Here is an 18,186-nt window from a genome sequence, read left to right as displayed (position 1 = left end):
AATCCATAACACATTGAGTAATCTGACGCAGATCTATGAAACTATTGATTACAGCGACATTTGTAAAAGAGGGAAGATCAATTTAAGAATCACACTGTTTATTGGGGATCTTTGATAAAATTCCCTCTTCAGCGTGGACACCATGTCCTCAGGTGGACCTCTTCAGCGTGGACACCATGTCCTCAGGTGGACCTCTTCAGCGTGGACACCATGTCCTCAGGTGGACCTCTTCAGCGTAGTGGAATCAGAAGGACCCACGTCATACTGTGCCCGCCCCCCCCTTTCATCCTGCCTCCTAGAGATGCTCTTGGCCAATCGGAGGGCTTCATGGTCCGCCGGCCGCCCTCCTGAGTGGCGTTCGAGGACCCCCGGTTCCAGGCGTGTGCGTCCGTCCTCCTCATGGTGACTCAGCAGGTCTGCAGGTTTATAAGGGGGACAGCGGCGCCGGTCCGTCACCACGGAGACCATGGCTCATCTGCTCCACACCGCCTTCCTCCTGGTCTGCTGCCTGGAGCTGCTGCAGGGCCGAGCCTCAGGTAGACACACCTGGACCCGGGACTGTCGGTGTGCCTTAGACTGTCTGTCTCTCACTATCCGTCTGTCCCCGTCCGTTAGTCTCCCTCTGCCTGGGTCTTACTGACCTGTCTATCTCTGTTTCTGATCAATGGTCAATGCCGCCGTGGTTACAGTAGTGAAAAGTCTAAGCCTTGTTGTCATGGTAACATTTTAAAGAGGACACTTTTCCATCAGAAATCTCCTCAAATCATCATTAATGTCATCATTAACAGCCTGTCCCCTTCCAGAGTACCAGCTGGACTCAGAGATGCTCAGCCCGTGTGAATCGCTGAGGGCCACAGCTGTTGCCGAGCAACGAGGTGACTCCCCCCACTGTGCCCACCATGGCGGATTCAGGTAAGCACCCTAATTCTGTATTTACAAAATAAAAGCTTTCCATATAATCTGAAGCCTCATGCACTAGATTGTGTGTGTGCGTGTGTGTGTGTGTGTGTGTGTGTGTGTGTGTGCAGGCCCGTGCAGTGCAGTGGGCCGGGTCACGAGTGTTGGTGCGTTGATCCTGAAGGTGCTGAGGTCGTCGGGACTCGAACCAACAACTCTGCTACTCACTGTGAGATACTCTTACCACATTATATATAGTTACATAGTATCACTTATTTAAACTAATTGAGAGGAAGACACCCATCTGTCTCCACCTGTGGTCTCTGGGTCCTACCTGTCTGTCTCTCTGCAGGTGCGACTCCCTGCCAGCAGCAGGCGGTCCTGCGTTGCTCTCCTTCGGGCCTGTTTGAGTCCGTTCAGTGTGAGCCCAGCAGGGGGCAGTGCTGGTGTGTGGATCAGGACGGGATGGAGCTCTACGGGACCCGACAGGACGGGACGCCTGAGCGCTGTACAAATACTACATATGTATACACACATATACATCCACATAGTACATGCTGCTGTACTTTAGCCCCTAAATCTACACAGACACTAGTGCTACTTCTGTTACCTGCAGGCCGAGGGTTTGCATTGGAATGACTCCCACCTGTTGACCTTTGACCTTCAGGCCCCGGTAGCTGTGAGGTGAGGACCAGACGCCTCCTGCACGGCCTCGGGTCTCACTCTCCTCCTCAGTGCGCCCCGGACGGGAGCTTCCTGCCGGTGCAGTGTAAATTCATCAACAGCACCGAGGGAGCCGAGCTGGACCTGCTGCTCACCTTCAACAGGTAGCCCACCTGTCTGTCTGTCTGCTCACCGTCAACAGGTAGCCCACCTGTCTGTCTGTCTGCTCACCGTCAACAGGTAGCCCACCTGTCTGTCTGTCTGCTCACCTTCAACAGGTAGCCCACCTGTCTGTCTGTCTGCTCACCTTCAACAGGTAGCCCACCTGTCTGTCTGTCTGCTCACCGTCAACAGGTAGCCCACCTGTCTGTCTGTCTGCTCACCGTCAACAGGTAGCCCACCTGTCTGTCTGTCTGCTCACCTTCAACAGGTAGCCCACCTGTCTGTCTGTCTGCTCACCTTCAACAGGTAGCCCACCTGTCTGTCTGTCTGCTCACCTTCAACAGGTAGCCCACCTGTCTGTCTGTCTGCTCACCTTCAACAGGTAGCCCACCTGTCTGTCTGTCTGCTCACCTTCAACAGGTAGCCCACCTGTCTGTCTGTCTGCTCACCTTCAACAGGTAGCCCACCTGTCTGTCTGTCTGCTCATCTATAACAGGTAGCCCACCTGTCTGTTTCTCTTGTGTATTTAAGTGTGTGTTTGTGTGTGTGTGTTGTTTCAGGTTCCCAGAAGCCTTTGAGACATTCGGTAGTTTCAGGAAGTTTTTCCCGATGGTTTCCTCGTTTTGCTTCTGTTCAGACAGCCGAGGCAGAGAGCTGGACAACACGGGTACACACACACACACACACACACACACACACACACACACACACGCACACGCACACACACACACACTGGTGAGGATGGTATGGATGATGGGGGTGTGAACTTCCTGTGCAGGTGTGGAGCTCCTCCTCTCCCAGGTGTACGACTCTGCGTTCTCGGGCCTCCGGTCCGGTCGCTCCGTCTCTCAGACAAACGTCTACCGCGTGCTGCAGAGGAGGATGCTGGGAGTTCTCCTCGCCCTCACCGGACACTTCAGATGTAAACCGCTTCAAACCGGGTTAAACCGGTCCTACTGTCTGATCTATGACACATTTAAACCAGTTTACAGCAGTAAACCACAACAACTGGAACTGGTTTAAACTGCACTTTTAATGTCCGGTTGGATGTAAACTGGATTGAACTGGTTTCCCGGCCTCAGGTCCGTCTGCCTGCGAGGAGGAGCGGCGGGCCGCCGTGGAGACGTCCAGTGCTTACGTCCCGTCCTGTGAGAGCGGAGGAGCCTTCACCTCCAGGCAGTGCCAGCGGGGGGGGCAGTGCTGGTGCGTGGACCCGACGGGGGCGGAGCTTCCTGGGACGCGGCGTTTTGGAGACTCGCTGGTCTGTGGTGAGTCTCATATTTGATTATATTGGGATCTACATTATTGTTTATTTTACATTTTTATTTTTAACCCCAAAATTACCAAATGTTATACTTTATACTACGTTCCTCCTCATAAAAAATAGAATATAAATGGCATGTTTTCTCTGTAGCATCTTTCGAATCTATTTTACATTCATCTGGACTCATCACTAGGAGGACATTTTACAGATTACCCCTCTCACGTGATCAGAGACCAGTGAGCGGTATTTTTAATGGTTAACGATGGACCCCCGTCCGGTCCCCCAGGTCTCTCTGTTTGTCCCTCTCAGCGCCGCATGGCTCTCTCTCGGCTCTTCTCCGGTCCGGTGGATCCTTCCTTCCGGGCTGCCTCCGGCAGACCCCCGGCGACCTGTCACTCCCTTCTCCGGCCCCTCGAGGAGCTCTTACCGGCGGGGACCGACCCGACCTCCTTCCTGTCTCTCCTGGTGGAGGTCCTGCACGGCCTCTTCCCCTCGGCGGGTGGGGCTCTGCGGGCTCTGGCTGGCTCCTCCCCCCGTCGCCTCCAGGAGAACCTGTTCGGAGGGAAGTTCCTGAAAAACGCCGCCTCCTTTAACTTCAGCGGCGCGGTGGGATCCCGCGGGGCGCTCGGCTCCCAGAGCGTCGGCCTCGGGGAGCACCGGGACCTGGTCTGGGCCGTGAGCGGCGCCCTGGAGAACCCGGCCTTCCTCTCGGCCCTTCAACACACGCTGAGCAGCAGCTCGCCTGCTTCCTCGTTGCAGCAGGTCGGATCTCCGCCGTGAGTAAAAGAGCAAAACGCTTCTTCTTCCGCTGAAACTGGTCTCCCTTGAAACGCCTCCAGGTTCTGGCTCCTCTGCTGCGTTCCTGCTCTGAGGACCAACAGCCGGCGGCCATCTTTGTCCCCAGCTGCACGTCCGGTGGCGGTTTCCGGGAGGTCCAGTGCTGGGCCGGGGACTGCTGGTGCGTCGACGCTGGAGGTCGGGAGGTAGCTGGCTCGCGCACCGCCGCCGGCCGGCCGCGCTGCGCGAGCCGCTGCGAGGGGCAGAGGGCGGCGGCGCTGGAGGTCCAGGCAAAGATGGCTGCCGGCGCCGAGCTCCACGTGCCGGCGTGCTCCGAGAGCGGCGACTTCCTGCCGCTGCAGTGCGTCGGGGTGCGTTGCTTCTGCGTGGACGCAGAGGGGACAAAGATGGACGCCGAGGGGACAGAGATGGACGCCGTCACATGTAAGATATCACAGGTCTAGGAATTTAAGATTGAATGTGGATCCGTGGTTCTGAACCTGAGGGCTCACAGGGGAATGATTCAAGGGAAGTTTCCACAATTTCAATATAAACCAGGGTCACCAGGGGTCATCCTCTGAGGACCTGGACTTAAAACAGAAAGTCATAAAAGTTGTCTTTTTATTTCAGGTCCAAAGAGGACTCAGGGGCTTCAGTCATCTAAAGGTCAGAGGAAACTAAATAAACCATATTTTGATCCAGTATTATATAGTAATATATAGTTATGATAAAGTATCATGTGAATCTGCTGGGTGTAGTAGTAGTTCTGTGGGCAGGGCCCTGGGTACAATGGTGGCACATGGAGCAGTGTGATGTGCTGGGAACCGCAGGGTTGGTGGTTTGAGTCCCGGCTGCTGCGAAGTGTCTCCCCATGCAAAATGTAACGCATGGGTTATAATGCATAGTAAGTCGCTTTGAATAAAAGCTAAATGGCATGTGATGTACTGTACAAACACTGAACCTGACCGCTAACGCCTAAGCCCCGCCCCTCTACCTGGGAATGCAGTTGGATTGGCTGTAGGTTTCAGGACAAGCCAAATAAACACGAGCAAAACCGTGATTGACGTATTTTACCACACCTGAACACTTTGCTGAATCTTGTACCAAACAAACTGTACACATTTGCATGAACCTTTGAACTTTGTATCAAAGTCTCTTATTGAAGCACATTTTATCCACCTGTTTCTACTTATACTTACTAACTGGGTTTTAGAAAACTATTATCCTGATAATCCCGGGCAACACAATTTATTTTTTTTTCTTTCCTGAAAAGCACTTTTAGATTGTCTGACTTTTATTGCAAAGTGAAACATTGCAGAATATCTGTAATGAAAGCTGGTGGAGCCACGCTAGCCCATCGGAGCTGAATGCCGACCTGTTAGCGACGCTAACGCTAACCGCCCTCCAACGCTAACAGGGAGCTGCGCCCGCGCGTCAGACGAGGTCGCCGCCTTCAGACAGGAAGTGGAGAGCGTCGTCGCCATGTCCAACTCCTCCCACCTGCCGCTGGGATACGGATTCCTATTGGCCAGAGGTCTGCGTCTGACCCCGGAGGAGCTTCTCGTCGGCCAATCGGAGGAGGAGTTGCAGATCTCCGACGGGCTTCTGGGCCGCTCCAGCGCCGCTCTGCGATTGGCCGCTTTCTCCAGTGAGTCACAGTCTGATGCGGAGTGTCAATGTGGTTTTCCAAAAGAACGTACTTTCATCAATGCTAGTATACGCGTATCTTACGTTTTTTAAAAACAAATAAATTCAGAACTGATTTAGAAGTTATTAATAATTTAGACGTTATTTCTAAATAAACTTCCTAAAAGTAATATTACCTCTGAAAAATGCCAGTGTTTTGGTCCTGAACCCGTCAGAGCTTTAAAACCAGCAGGATTTAAAGTATTTGTTGTGTAAGACCTCGGAGCAGGAGGGATGGGACCCTCTGAGGACTCCAGCTGCATCGTTCCAATCAAAGTTCAAGTCCTCCGGGTTGATTTGTCCAATGTATTTAGTCCCCTGGTCACATGGTTTTGTGCGTTTGTTATGACAAAAACAAAAAGCATGGGTCTGAATCCTCCACCAGCTGTCCAGATGTTCCTGCCTCCCCGGCGTCGCTCCTACCGCCCGTACAACCCCCAGTGCCAGGCCGACGGAGAGTGGTTACACACCCAGTGTTACCACAGCACAGGTGTGTGTCTCACACACTCACACACACACACACACACAAGCTCGCTGGCACACAGGTCTTCTTCACCTTGTCTTTGTGCTCAGGTCAGTGTTGGTGCGTTGATGAAGAGGGAGACTACATCGCTGAGTCTCTGACCAGCCGCTCGCTCCGCCTGCCCACATGTGAGTTACCACACACACACGCGCACACACACACAAACCCACACACATATATAATGTGTTCATCTTGTGTGTTCCCCTGCAGGTCTGACACGCTGCCAGAGAGCTCAGACTCACTCGCTGCTCTCTGGTTGGATGAAAGGATCTGATGACATCACTTCATCGTACCGACCGGAGTGTGACGAGGCAGGAACACACAAACACACAAACACGCACACAAATGATGACTAAATGTGACAAAATGTCCCACAAACTCTGTCACCAACATCCGTCTGGATTCCAGAGGGAAGTGATTCGATGCCGGAGGTCAAAGGTCACTGTGACCTCACAATGCTTGATGACCTGAACAGTAAAGTCGTATTTCTAGACTTACCTTGTGTAATAATAATTGTGTGTGTCTCTGTGCAATTCAGGACGGCGGCTTCTCGGTGCTGCAGACAGGTGGCGCTGCCGGCTGGTGTGTGAACCATGTGACCGGAGAGACCATGCAGATGGCGACGCGGAGCCCTGCAGGACACCTGACATGTACACACACACACACACAAACACACACGCACGCACTCTAGAAAGCCTTTAGCGATGCGTTTGTTGTCCCACGTCCCCCCGTAAACCTGGGCGTTCCTGTGGTGCGTTCAGGTCCCAGCAGGTGCGAGCTGCGTGGCTCCCAGTGTCGCCCCGACGGCTCCTTTGTCCCTCTGCAGTGTGACATCACTTCCTGCTGGTGCGTCGCCGAGGACGGGCATGAAGTGGGCGGGACCTCAACCCCCCGGCGGACGGGCCGAACGCCATCATGTGACCGTATGTAGAAACGGAATGAGCGCCACCCAATGGGCACGGAGAAGGCGGCTGATTGGTTCCACTCGCTCTCCCCTCCAGGTCCCCTCTGTCCCACCCCCGCCGTTTCCCATGGTGCACTGGTGTGCCGCCCGGCCACCAACGGTGGGCAGGATTGCGACCTCGTCTGTCACCGGGGTTACCGGAACGCGCTGCCTGTCAGCAGCTTCCGGTGCCGGGCCGGGAGTCGTCAGTGGGAGGGAGGCAACGGGCCGGTGGGCGGAGCCTGTCAGGGTACGAGATCCTTAAAGCAACAGAACACGGGTTCATGATTTAGTTTATTAAACCTGCGGAGGAAATTCATCCCAATCACAGTTGGCAATACTTTTTATTATCAATGAACTATTTTCAGTTAAAAACATGATAATAATGAATGAATGAGTGAAAGGACGGTGTCCCTGTGTGTGTAGTCCCTCAGCCCCTCCAGTCGGTGTCGTCCTCTCAGCTGTGGACGTTGTCCTCGTCCTGCTCTCAGATCAGCAGCTTACAGTCCCTGTTGTCCTCCATGATGACCAGCAGGGGGCTCTGCTCTGCACAGGTGGGCACCGATCAATGACATCACCACCTGCTCTACAGGTGAAACTCGAAAAATTAGAATATCGTGTGAAAGCTCATTACTTTCAGTAATTCAACTTAAAGTAATGAGCTTTTGCACAATATTCCAATTTTTTGAGTTTCTCCAATTGAATTAAATAAATGCAAAAAGCTGAACTCTGCTAAGAGAAATACCACCATATGCATTATTCATATTATTATTAATCCCCCCTGAAAAAGGAGGAACACTGTTATTACTAATATTATTATTATTATTACTATTATTATAATATTAGTATTATTTTCACTACTATTATTGATGTGTGTGTGTGTGTCTGTGTGTAGCTCCCAGTGTCCCGTCTCTCTGTGTCGTTGTGCGATGACTCCTCGGTGCGTTTGTTGTGCGCTGGTGATGACACTCTGAAAGTGACCTTCACCTGGACCGCCCACCTGTCTGACCTCCCGACCTCTGACCTCCCCAACCTCCACGACATCGGTGAGCACTTTGTCGTCCTCCTCCTCCTCCTCCTCCTCCTCTTCATCCTCTTCTTCCTCTTCCTACTCCTCATTAGCCTCCACCAGACTCCATTACCTCGTCTTGTTGTTCATTATGAACATCACAATGTAATAGTACACAAGTACTACGAGACTTCCTCATCATCCTCCTTCTTTTCTTCCTCCTCTTCCTCCTCCTCATCTGGATTCTGAAGTCTTATTTTTACATTTTCTTCCCACCAGGTCTCTTTATGAACGAGTCTAGATTCCTGAAAGGCATCCAAGGGCTTCTGGGTAATATCCGGCCCATGCTTTCATCACAACCTAATCTTGTCTCCGTGACGACGGCGAGCTTCGGTTGTTCCCGCGGTTACCAGCTGGCCGGAGACGGTGAAGTCTGCGGTGAGACGGCGTCCTTTGGAATCAAAAGCCGAGCTGAGGGAGGTTTGATTCCGCTTTCTTTCCGCAGTTGTGTGTCCCGCTGGGAGCTACTCTGGCGAGGGGGCGTGTCTTCTTTGTCCAGAGGGAACATATCAGGACGAAGAGGGGCAGGACTTATGCCACAGGTGCCCAAGGGGCTCATCGCCTCCCGGAGCATCATCTGTCAATCAATGTCTGACTGAGTGTCAGAGGCGGGGCCTGCGTTGCTCGGAGCAGGGCGACTTCCTCCCGGCACAGCGCGACTTCCTGTTCGGCAGGTGGAGGTGCTTCGACAGCGAGGGGGCGGAGCTTGAGTGGACCAACAGGGACGAGCCTTGGACCGATGATGAGTGCTCAGGTGGATTCTCAGCAGCCAATAAGAGAGCAGTTCAGTTTTATTTGTGTGTGTGTGTGTGTGTGTGTGTGTGTATTTACGTGTGTGTTTGTGCTGCAGTTCTCAACAAGTTTCAGGCTGTTCCTGGATCACGTCTGATTATCGGAGCTGAAGACGCAGAAGTCCTGCAAACAATGACCTCTGACCTCACATCCTGTGTGCAAGGTGACGCACACACAAAAACACACACACACACAGGCCCACACCCAGACACACACACACATTGGAGTTATTATGGTCTGTATTTGTCTCTCTCAGCGTGTGCAGTGGAGCCGTCCTGCCACCATGTGGCGCTGATCAACACAAGGAGTGTGTGTGAACTGTACAGCACGCACACAATGAACACACACTGCAACTCCTCCCAGCAGGTACTACACACAACACACATGACACGGAACACACACAGTGCATTGACTGACGCTGAGGCTCATGGGTAATGTAGTATTTAGAGCTGTCCAATAAACTGAATAACAACTGAATTTATTGGTCAAATCATTTTCAAATAATACTTTGAACGTTTTATTCTCTCAGACCATTGGCTTTCTGGGTAATCCGCGGGCCGAGCTCTTTGATTCGCTGAGCTGCTCCCTGAGAGTGAGGGGCGGGACTTCTGATCAGCTGGTTGTCCGAAAAAAAGGTACCGGAACCACGGCGACCAGACGACCAGATGACGAACCGCACTTCTGTAAATGCTCAAGCGTGTGTGTGTGTGTGTGTGTCTCAGGCGAGGAGTTTGAGAGGCTGACGATGACGAAGGCCGTCTCAGGTGTGTTCAGGACTCAGGTGTTCCCCTCCCCGACCTCCCTCTCCGACGCACACCGCTTCTGTCAGGACGGCTGCAGCCGCGACGCCTGTTGCGACGGGTTTGTCCTCAACCGGAACAGCCTGAGCGGAGGTGCGTTGCCGTGGAGACGCACGCCAGCTGAGCGACTGGATAAAGCAACAAACCAACCCCCCCCCCCCCCCCCCCCATTTCCACCCCTCTCAGGGTCCATGCTGTGTGGTTGGCTGAGAGCTCCGTCAGTCTTGATGTGCGGGGACCGGGACTGGGACATGAGGGGACATGGGACAGCTAATCGCATCTGTGGGGCGGGGCTCACCTACAACGAGCAACAGAGCAGCTTCGTCTTTGACTTCGGAGGACAGAAGTTCAACATTAGTAAGAAATAATAACTGATTACTGCATGGCCCACATATAACTTCATGTGTCAGTAAACTTTGTAAACATGAGTTTCTAGTTTCAAGTCTTCTTCAGTGCAGCATGATGTTCATTTAGTGAATGATGGTCCATTTAGAGTCAAACTGACCATGAAGCAGGAGATGCTTTAGGGCGGGGCTACACGCTGATTGGCAGGTCTTTTCTTCGTCATTGTCTTCACTTAATAATCATTGACCACTGATCAAATCTTTCTCATGAACACTGACTGAGGAACAAATATGCACTTCCTGTCTCTGATCTTTACTTCCTTGTTTCTTCCCCCAGATGAATCGTCTCTTCCGGCCGACACGAAGAACCAGAAGGACTACCAGGCTTCCATCGTCAGCTTCCAGGCCGTCTACCTGAAGCCCGGTACCTGGACTCGAGGTCACGTGATGCTAGCCCTGCGGCGCCGCTCCTTCATCTTTGTTGTCTCACTGTTGTTGCTGTTGTTGTTGTTGTTGGTCAGATGGTGATTCAGCAGCTGGTGGTTCTGATTCTTCTTTGTGTGCCGCAGCAGAACTCAGTCCTCCTCCGGATGGTGGGTACTCCTTCTCAAGTACTGTGTTAGTACCACACAAATACTATGTTAGGTTAGGTTAATTACCGGTTGCAGCTCTACCAAAGGACGTGATCCAGGTATTGATTGTGTGTGTTTGTGTTGTGTAGCCTCGGTGCGGGGGAAGTTCGATCCCCTCTCTGAAGAAGACGTGCTTGTGGACCCTCTTCGTGCCCTCCCCTCGCTCTCCTTCTGGCTCAACAGGAGGAACTATGACTCCCAGAAGGCACTGCTCTGGTGCCTCACACGTAGGTCCCGCCCTCCCATTGGCGGCTCGCCAACCTCGCGCCTCCGTTGAAGACGTTTTCTGTTTTTTTCCTCAGGGTGCGACGGCGAGCCTCGCTGCTCCGTGGCCGACCTCGGGGACGCCGACTGGCCGGGATTCTTCGTCTGCTCGCTGCACGCCGACGGCAGCCAGTGTGGAGCGTACCACGAGCCGCTGAGGAGCCGCTGCCGCCCCCTGCTGGGCAGGGCCCCCCACAACGCCCACGCCAAGAGGGGTAGGCCCGCCTCCTCTCTCCTAGTCTCCTGTAAACGAGGAGAGAGGAGGCGCAGATGTGTCCGGAGTCTGAGTTCTGCTGAGGAGATGAGGAAAGGAACTGAGGATGTTCAGGAGGAGACACCAGGAGCCTGAAGATTCTTCTTCCCCTCTGTTTAACATGCGTGTGTGTGTGTGTGTGTGTGTGTGTGTGTGTGTGTGTGTGTCCAGTGGATCTCTCTGGACCGGTCAGAAGTTTCTACGAGAGAGTTCCCTTCCAGAAGATGGTCTCCTACTCGATACGCAGCCGAGTCAGCCTGAGAGAAACCACACGGCTGTCACAGGGGTTCATGGAGTGTGAGCGGCGTTGTGATGAGGATCCTTGTTGCCGCGGTATCGGCTTCGTCCAGGACATGGCATCGCAAGGTAACCAGGGTGCTTGACTATTTTGATTTATATAATAATATAATATAATAATATACTAAATCTGTCTGTGTGTCTGTGTGCAGCAGGCGGGTCCGGCGTGGTGTGTGTGTCACTCATCAGTCTCGGGGTTCAAACCTGCAGTGAGGTTGCTATGACGACCTGGAGGACTCAGGACTGCTCCCCCTCTGTGGTGAAGACCTCACAGGACCCCTTCGGCTGGTACCAGAAACCCGGTAATGATTGCAAGCACACACACACACACACACACTCACGGTTCAGGTGTCTAATGAGTTCTGTTTGTGTTTCCAGTGAATCAGTGGAGTTCTGCTCCGGCTCTTTGTCCTCAGTTCAGCCTGCCAACAACTAACGGTACTACTGCTAGTACTACTACTGCTAGTACTACTACTGCTACAAGATCTACCTCTACTACCAATACTGAATAAATATATAACTAAAGTACTGGTACTCCTATTTACAATACTACTGCCAGCATTAGTAATAAACTACTACTCTGTGTCCCAGTGTCTCTGGACCAATGGCGTCTTCTCTCTGACTCATCATTCCTGGTCGACCCGTCCGTCTCCACGTATGATGTCATCCACGTGAGCCGTGACATTGCCACCAACATGGAAAAGACCAGGGACTGGTGTCTCCATGGTAACCACTGCTGACATTTAAAATAATTAAGTCGGCCTGAATTGGTTCACCTTCCCTGTGTGACATCGCTGTCACTTCCTGTTTCAGCGTGTCAGGAGGCGGAGTCCTGTGTCGCCGTGTCACTCGCCGAGGAGGTGTCCGCCACCCGCTGCGTCCTCTACCCCGACACCACGGCCTGCGGACTAGACTCCGCCCCCGGCTCGTCCAGCCCCGCCTCCTCCTGCAGACTGGTCATCAGAGAGCCTGCTCCCAAGGTGTACCTTAGGACAGGTCAGGCCAATCAGGGAGAGGAACCAGCCATCCAAACAAGCAGCAGCCAATCACGGAGCAGCAGACGGCCAACTGCTTCATTTTCTGCTTTCCTCTGCAGAGCGGTTGTCCACGGTTACGTCCTTCTCCGTGCCGGGTCACGGGACCCTGCGAGGTGCTGTCGTGGAAACGTCCTTGGGCTCGGACAGGAAGCCGGTGGTTCAGTTCCTGGGCGTCCCGTACGCTCGTCCACCAACCGGATCGTTGCGCTTCGAGGCAGCTCGGCCGTCTGATTGGTCGGGAGACTGGGACGCCACCAGGCCCCGGTAACATTAAAATACTGCTCACGCATTACTGCACTAGTGATAATAAAAAAACACTCACTGAGTACTTCTGTATCTGTCCTTCAGTCCTAGCTGTATCCAGCCTGGTGATGAAGACTCTCCTTCCTCCAGTGAAGACTGTCTCTACCTCAACATCTTCATTCCTGCTTCTCTGGTCAGAACTTCATCAAACTCTTTTTTATTGTTCAAGCAACACAAGCTGATCCTTAAAGGTGATGCAATAATAATATCTACCATTCTGCATCGTGAGTACTTATTTTTATATTTTTGGTCAGAGGGGTCGCGTCCCAGTCCTGGTTTTCTTCTTCAACCCCTCGGCCAATCAGAGCCCAGGCCTGTTGGATGGCTCCACCCTCGCTGCTGTGGGTGATGTTGTGGTGGTAACTGCAAGCTACAGGACCGCGGCCCTGGGATTCCTGAGCACAGGTAAACACCGTGATATTAGTTACTATGACAACACTATAACGTCATCGTTATTCACTTTAAATCAACTTGCAGGTTCGGCTGGTCTCCGTGGTAACTACGGGCTGTCGGACCAAGAGGCGGCGCTCCGTTGGGTTAACGCCCACATCGCTCTGGTGGGCGGAGACAACAGGACCGTGACGGTGGGGTCGGAGCGAGGAGGCGCTGACATCACCAGCCTTCACCTCCTCTCCTCTCCCTCTCCTCCTCCGTTCCAGCGGATGATGCTGATGGTGACAACTCCTCCTCTTCCTCCTTTTTCCGATCTTCCCCTCTTTGCTTCTTGTGCTGTTCTTCCTTCTTATTTTCTATCTACTCCTCTTCTTTCTGTTCCTCTTCTTTTTCTATCTCCTTCCTCCTTTATCTCATTCTCATCTCCCTTTTGGACAGAAAGGGAAGAAGAGATACCGGTCTGTAGTTTCCTTCAGAAGGGTTGAAAATGGGTAATCTCCATGTTCTCTTCATCCTCCTTCTATCTGCTACTCCTCCTTCTCTTCGTCTCTCCCCATAATTTTCCTCCATGTCTTGTTCTTCCTCCTTTTCCATTTCCTCCTTCTCTTTCTCCTGCTCCTCCTCCTTTTCTTCTTCTTCCTCCACCTTCTATACCTTATATTTGCTCCTCCTACTCACCTCTCAACAAGGCGGGAATAACATAATTCAACATGGAAACATATTTATGTATAATATTATAATCCTAAAAATAATATATAATATTATGAGTGTACATTATATATTGTAATATTATGCCACACAAGTAATATATGATGATGTCGTTGCTCCTCCAGGGCGGTTCTGTCTTTTCTCCGTCCCTGGTCCAGACCTCCTCCGCCTCCAGACGCCGGGCGGTGCATCTGGCCAAAGAGCTCGGCTGCGTGACATCGGACCAGGCCGACGCCGATGATGAGGCGATGGCCGCCTGCCTCCGAGCGGCGCCTGCGTTCGCGCTGAACGCTGCTCAGACCAAAGTACGAATCGACCCCCTGAAGGGTCCTTCATCTCTACGGAAACAGAACTGTGAAGACGAGAAGTAGAGTGAGCTGGAAGTGAAGAATGACAACAATGTTGAAATCTTAAAACAATAGAATCTTTATATCTAAATGTTTCCACAGGTTGGATGAAAAAAAAAGAGGCTCTACTTGATATCATTATTACATTATTCATTATTATTATGTGTCTCCATCCTCTTCTCTCTCCTCTAAGTATTTTATTTTTGTCTTGGTTGATATTTTCTACCAGAAGCGTTCGTCGTACATGTCGTACATGTCGTACATGTCGTACACAAGATGATCGTCTTATTACATTGGTTTTGTTCTGGTGCAGCTGTTGGCGGTGAGCGGCCCCTTCCAGTCCTGGGCTCCGGCTCGTCCGTCCTCCTCCCGGCCCTCCCTCCACAGGGTGGACCTCCTGCTGGGGTCATCGCAACACGACGGTCTGATAAGCCGCGCTCGCAGGATAAAGGTCAGAGGTCACGCAGGGCGGAGCTGTCATTAGGATGCACAGGATGAACACATGCCTTATATGGGCTGTCATTCGGATACTTTAGTCCCCTAATAAGAGAGGTTATCTGTCTCCAGGACTTCGAGGCCCTTCGGGGTCGAGCCGATGGGAAGACGGCGTTCTACGAGGCTTTGAGCCGCTCACTGGGCGGCGCAACAGGAAGTGACCTGCTGAAGGAGGTGGCGGCATGGTTCTACTCTCTGGATCACGGCCCCTCGCCTGCTGGGTACAACCGGTTCTCCAGAGCGCTCGACAACGCTACCAGGTCAGACACCAAGGCCTTCAGCTTTAAAAAAGTGCAAGGAGCTAACAAAACAAGCTAAAGGCTAACTCCAACCACATGAAATACAGTTTAAATATCTGTCTGTCTCTTCTGTCAGTAAACACAGAGATTTGGTGTCCAGCTGTTAGTCAGCTCTGACTGTTTGTTTGTTTGTTTGCTTTGCAGAGATCTGTTTATCATCTGTCCCAGTCTGCAGATGGCTAGCCACTGGGCTAAAAGCAAAGCTAATGTCTTCCTGTACCACCAACCTGCCACCAGCTCTCACAACAGGTACCGACGGGTGACACTGATGCCAACGCTAACAAGTGGCAACTCTGGTGTAGCTAGTTTGCTAGCGTTAGCATAACTGGCCACTTCACCTGGTGACTGTTTTTCCCAAACTTTTCCCAAACCACCATAACTTCCCTTCGACTCTCCGCCACTGAGCCGATCAGAGCTGATGAAAGACTTTGATCGGCTGTTTCTTGTGCGCAGGGCCGATGTGTCCGTTCCTCTGGATGTTCAGTTGGTGTTCGGGACGCCTCATCACCCAATGAGCTCGCAGCGTTTCACCTCCTCTGACCGACGCCTCTCTCTGGCCATGATGACCTACGTCTCCAGCTTCATCAAGAGCGGGTCAGATCGATTGATCAAAATTCATTAGATCAACTGTCATTAGATCAAAGATGGTTGGATTAAAGATATGTTTATTTAAATTGAAGTTTTCTTATGTTAACACTCTCTTCAGATTAACGGGTGATGGACCAGATTACAAAGTACATTTTTTTATCTGTTTTATTTTCCTCAGGAACCCAAACCCTTCGCGTATGTGGGCGGAGTCAGTTTTGCCCCGCTGGCAGCCGGTGCTGTCCTCTCAGGCCCCGCCCATCTACCTGCAGATAAGCTCCGCCCTCCAACAGCGTCAGGGGCTGAGTCAGAGCTCCTGCTCGTTATGGAGCCAACTGGGAACCAAGCTGACCAGTCTGAGCGGTGAGAGGTTTTCTGAACATATTACCTCACATGGGCTAGCAAGTTGTATTTCTTTTATTGGTGTTTTTATATCTTGGCTAAATGAACAGGCAACGTATCTAGCTTGTAAAATATAAGCCAGATTCAAACTGAGTCCTTTTTTTAACCTAGGTATATCGGGGGCGGAGCCTGTCCAGCTTGTGTTGATCCCTGAGCTCCCACTGGTTCAACCATCCAGCCAATCACAGACTGAGAAAGATGCCTACAATTGAACTAGTGACATCATTGGCATCATCCTTTCCTGTTGTTTCCTGATCTGAAAATGTGAAGAAATCAAATCTGTGTTAATCAATAAAGAAAATCACTTACTAGTTTTAACTATTGGTACTAAGTAGTTTTACATCACATTTTTCAACATAATATGTCATGGCTATTTTTTCACATAACATTTTGTATGTCAGTTATTCAGATAATTTAATCTGAATTATTTTCATTTTTGGGCATATTACATATATATACATGTATATATATATGTGGACTTTTACTGAATTATTTTTTTAGATGCTATGCACTTTTGGGGCTTTTTTTTATACCCATGTACTATAGCTACATTTTTTCGACAATATATATATTTTTTAATCACATATCATAATGTGATATTTGATCGGCTCTGCCATTATCTGAGAGATAAGAAAAGATATTCCTTTATTAGTCCCACAGTGGGGAAACACAGCCAAGTGGACAGTGCACACAAGAGCAGCAGTAATAAGTAAGTAGATAAAAATATAATAATAATAGACACAGAAAAAAAAATTAAAGGTAAAAGGATGCAAAGAACCACAGTAACTAAATATACTAGGAACTAAATAAATATATGTACATGTACACACAGTGTAGGAGGGGCCGCTTAAGACTACTGAGACACTCTTATTTTCACTATTGAAATGCTTTTTTATTTACTGCTGTGTCATACACACTTACATATGAAATGCTTACATATATACAAGTGAAACATTTACAAAGTTGTATGTTTATTGTTGAAGACTTAAACATTCATAACTGAATCTCTTGCATATGATTACAAAGATTTAGAAAGTTTAGATACGTATGCAAGTGTTTCACATGTATTCATACAAGTAATCTCACTACTGTGCGTAAGAGCATCTAATATCACCAGCACCTTTCTGACCTCCTACCATCTAAACTCGGGTATATCTCCAAAATGTGACTTAAAGAAATGCATTTTAACATAATAACGACATGATTTTTATTCCTATCATACTATTCTAAACTTCCAGCTGTCGGATCCTTTAACTTCCTCGGAATTTGGATTCTTTGATAGTTTCCACGAAAAGAAAGAAAATACGTTTTAAGAGCTATTTAACACCTTCAAAGTTCAAAGACTTACACATGAATGAATCCGTGGCACGCTTGTTTAAAGCGACCTTGACCCGGCGACCTTCCAACATCATCCAAACACGACAGAAACATGTGGCTGCCTCAGATCCCTGTGTTCTGTGAACACATGTAACAGAAAAGTATTACCTTCGTGATACAAAGATATCAACACAAATATGACTGCACCTCAGTCCAAACTAATCACCCTGTGACTAAGAGTGGTTTGGCTCGTCATGATGGGAGTGTGCCAGGCTCCTCCTCCTCCTCCTTCACCTGTGTGCAGGTGGGTCGGGTGTATAAAGGACTCTTTCTCTGGATGGAATCAGACTCCACAAGCCGCTCACAGTCACATCTTTGTCACAGACTGTTTTGGGATTTCCTGCAGAAAGATGGAGGCACGGCTCGCGCTCTGGACGGCTCTAGCCTTCGCCGCCTTAGGTAAAAAAAATACCGACCTCACAGCTCATCATACGCTTGGTTTTCTTTCATACTTTAATACTCAGGGTTTGTTTTCTCTGACGCTCAAAGTAGAACCTTACCCCAAAAGAAACGGAGGTCAGATTATAGGAAGTCTGGCAGGTCCAGTGATCTATGTTTTTTCATTTGTTAATCTACTGATTACTGTGTGGATGAAACGAAAGATGCTTCGTCGATAAAGAGTAAGAGACGTCTCCAGATGTTCCAGATGCACATTAAGTACAAACACCAAATTTTTTGTTTGAGTGGCAGATGTCAATTTATTGTGTTTTTTCTCACGAGTGTGGATTTTAAAATGTGATGACTGTTATTTTTGCTGTTGTTGATTCTTCCTGCCCTTAAGCTTCACTTCCTGTTCCTTATTATTTAGTTTGCTCAACATTTATTTTTTTTCAGTCGGAAAAAACTAATATTTTAGTGAATTATTAGACGATGA

At 50.2% G+C, this 18,186-nt stretch overlaps 1 protein-coding gene across 1 annotated transcript; it reads left to right on the top strand.

The window, feature by feature from the left end:
• Window positions 1–427: 427 nt before the first annotated feature.
• On the top strand, window positions 428–16,202 carry tg (thyroglobulin). The gene is made up of 47 exons (XM_062565710.1): window positions 428–536; window positions 804–912; window positions 1,029–1,126; window positions 1,250–1,405; window positions 1,565–1,724; window positions 2,283–2,389; window positions 2,501–2,644; window positions 2,805–2,990; window positions 3,273–3,748; window positions 3,826–4,207; window positions 4,394–4,429; window positions 5,181–5,411; window positions 5,835–5,939; window positions 6,023–6,100; window positions 6,183–6,283; window positions 6,511–6,622; window positions 6,734–6,895; window positions 6,974–7,165; window positions 7,342–7,469; window positions 7,811–7,961; window positions 8,204–8,362; window positions 8,430–8,738; window positions 8,835–8,939; window positions 9,033–9,142; window positions 9,306–9,411; window positions 9,499–9,669; window positions 9,763–9,933; window positions 10,258–10,344; window positions 10,442–10,513; window positions 10,642–10,779; window positions 10,855–11,031; window positions 11,241–11,435; window positions 11,519–11,668; window positions 11,745–11,804; window positions 11,958–12,092; window positions 12,180–12,362; window positions 12,463–12,667; window positions 12,752–12,839; window positions 12,961–13,111; window positions 13,184–13,380; window positions 13,933–14,112; window positions 14,468–14,605; window positions 14,722–14,909; window positions 15,093–15,197; window positions 15,402–15,542; window positions 15,715–15,896; window positions 16,047–16,202. The coding sequence occupies exons 1-47, from the start codon at window positions 467–469 to the stop codon at window positions 16,145–16,147; spliced, it is 7,188 nt and encodes a 2,395-aa protein (XP_062421694.1). The 5' UTR covers window positions 428–466; the 3' UTR covers window positions 16,148–16,202.
• The last annotated feature ends 1,984 nt before the right edge of the window (window positions 16,203–18,186 follow it).

Source organism: Pungitius pungitius, chromosome 11 (assembly GCF_949316345.1).
Source record: "Pungitius pungitius chromosome 11, fPunPun2.1, whole genome shotgun sequence".
In the NCBI taxonomy this organism is placed as follows: domain Eukaryota; kingdom Metazoa; phylum Chordata; class Actinopteri; order Perciformes; family Gasterosteidae; genus Pungitius; species Pungitius pungitius.
Note: the sequence above shows the minus strand (reverse complement) of the source record. Positions and strands in the feature narration are given on the sequence as shown.

Bases quoted from the DNA above. Each gene is read 5' to 3' on its own strand.
- tg (XM_062565710.1), top strand. From the start codon at position 467: ATGGCTCATCTGCTCCACACCGCCTTCCTCCTGGTCTGCTGCCTGGAG. The intron at 3,749-3,825 runs GTCGGATCTCCG...AAACGCCTCCAG, and splicing joins CTGCTTCCTCGTTGCAGCAG to GTTCTGGCTCCTCTGCTGCG. The intron at 11,805-11,957 runs GTACTACTGCTA...TCTGTGTCCCAG, and splicing joins CAGCCTGCCAACAACTAACG to TGTCTCTGGACCAATGGCGT.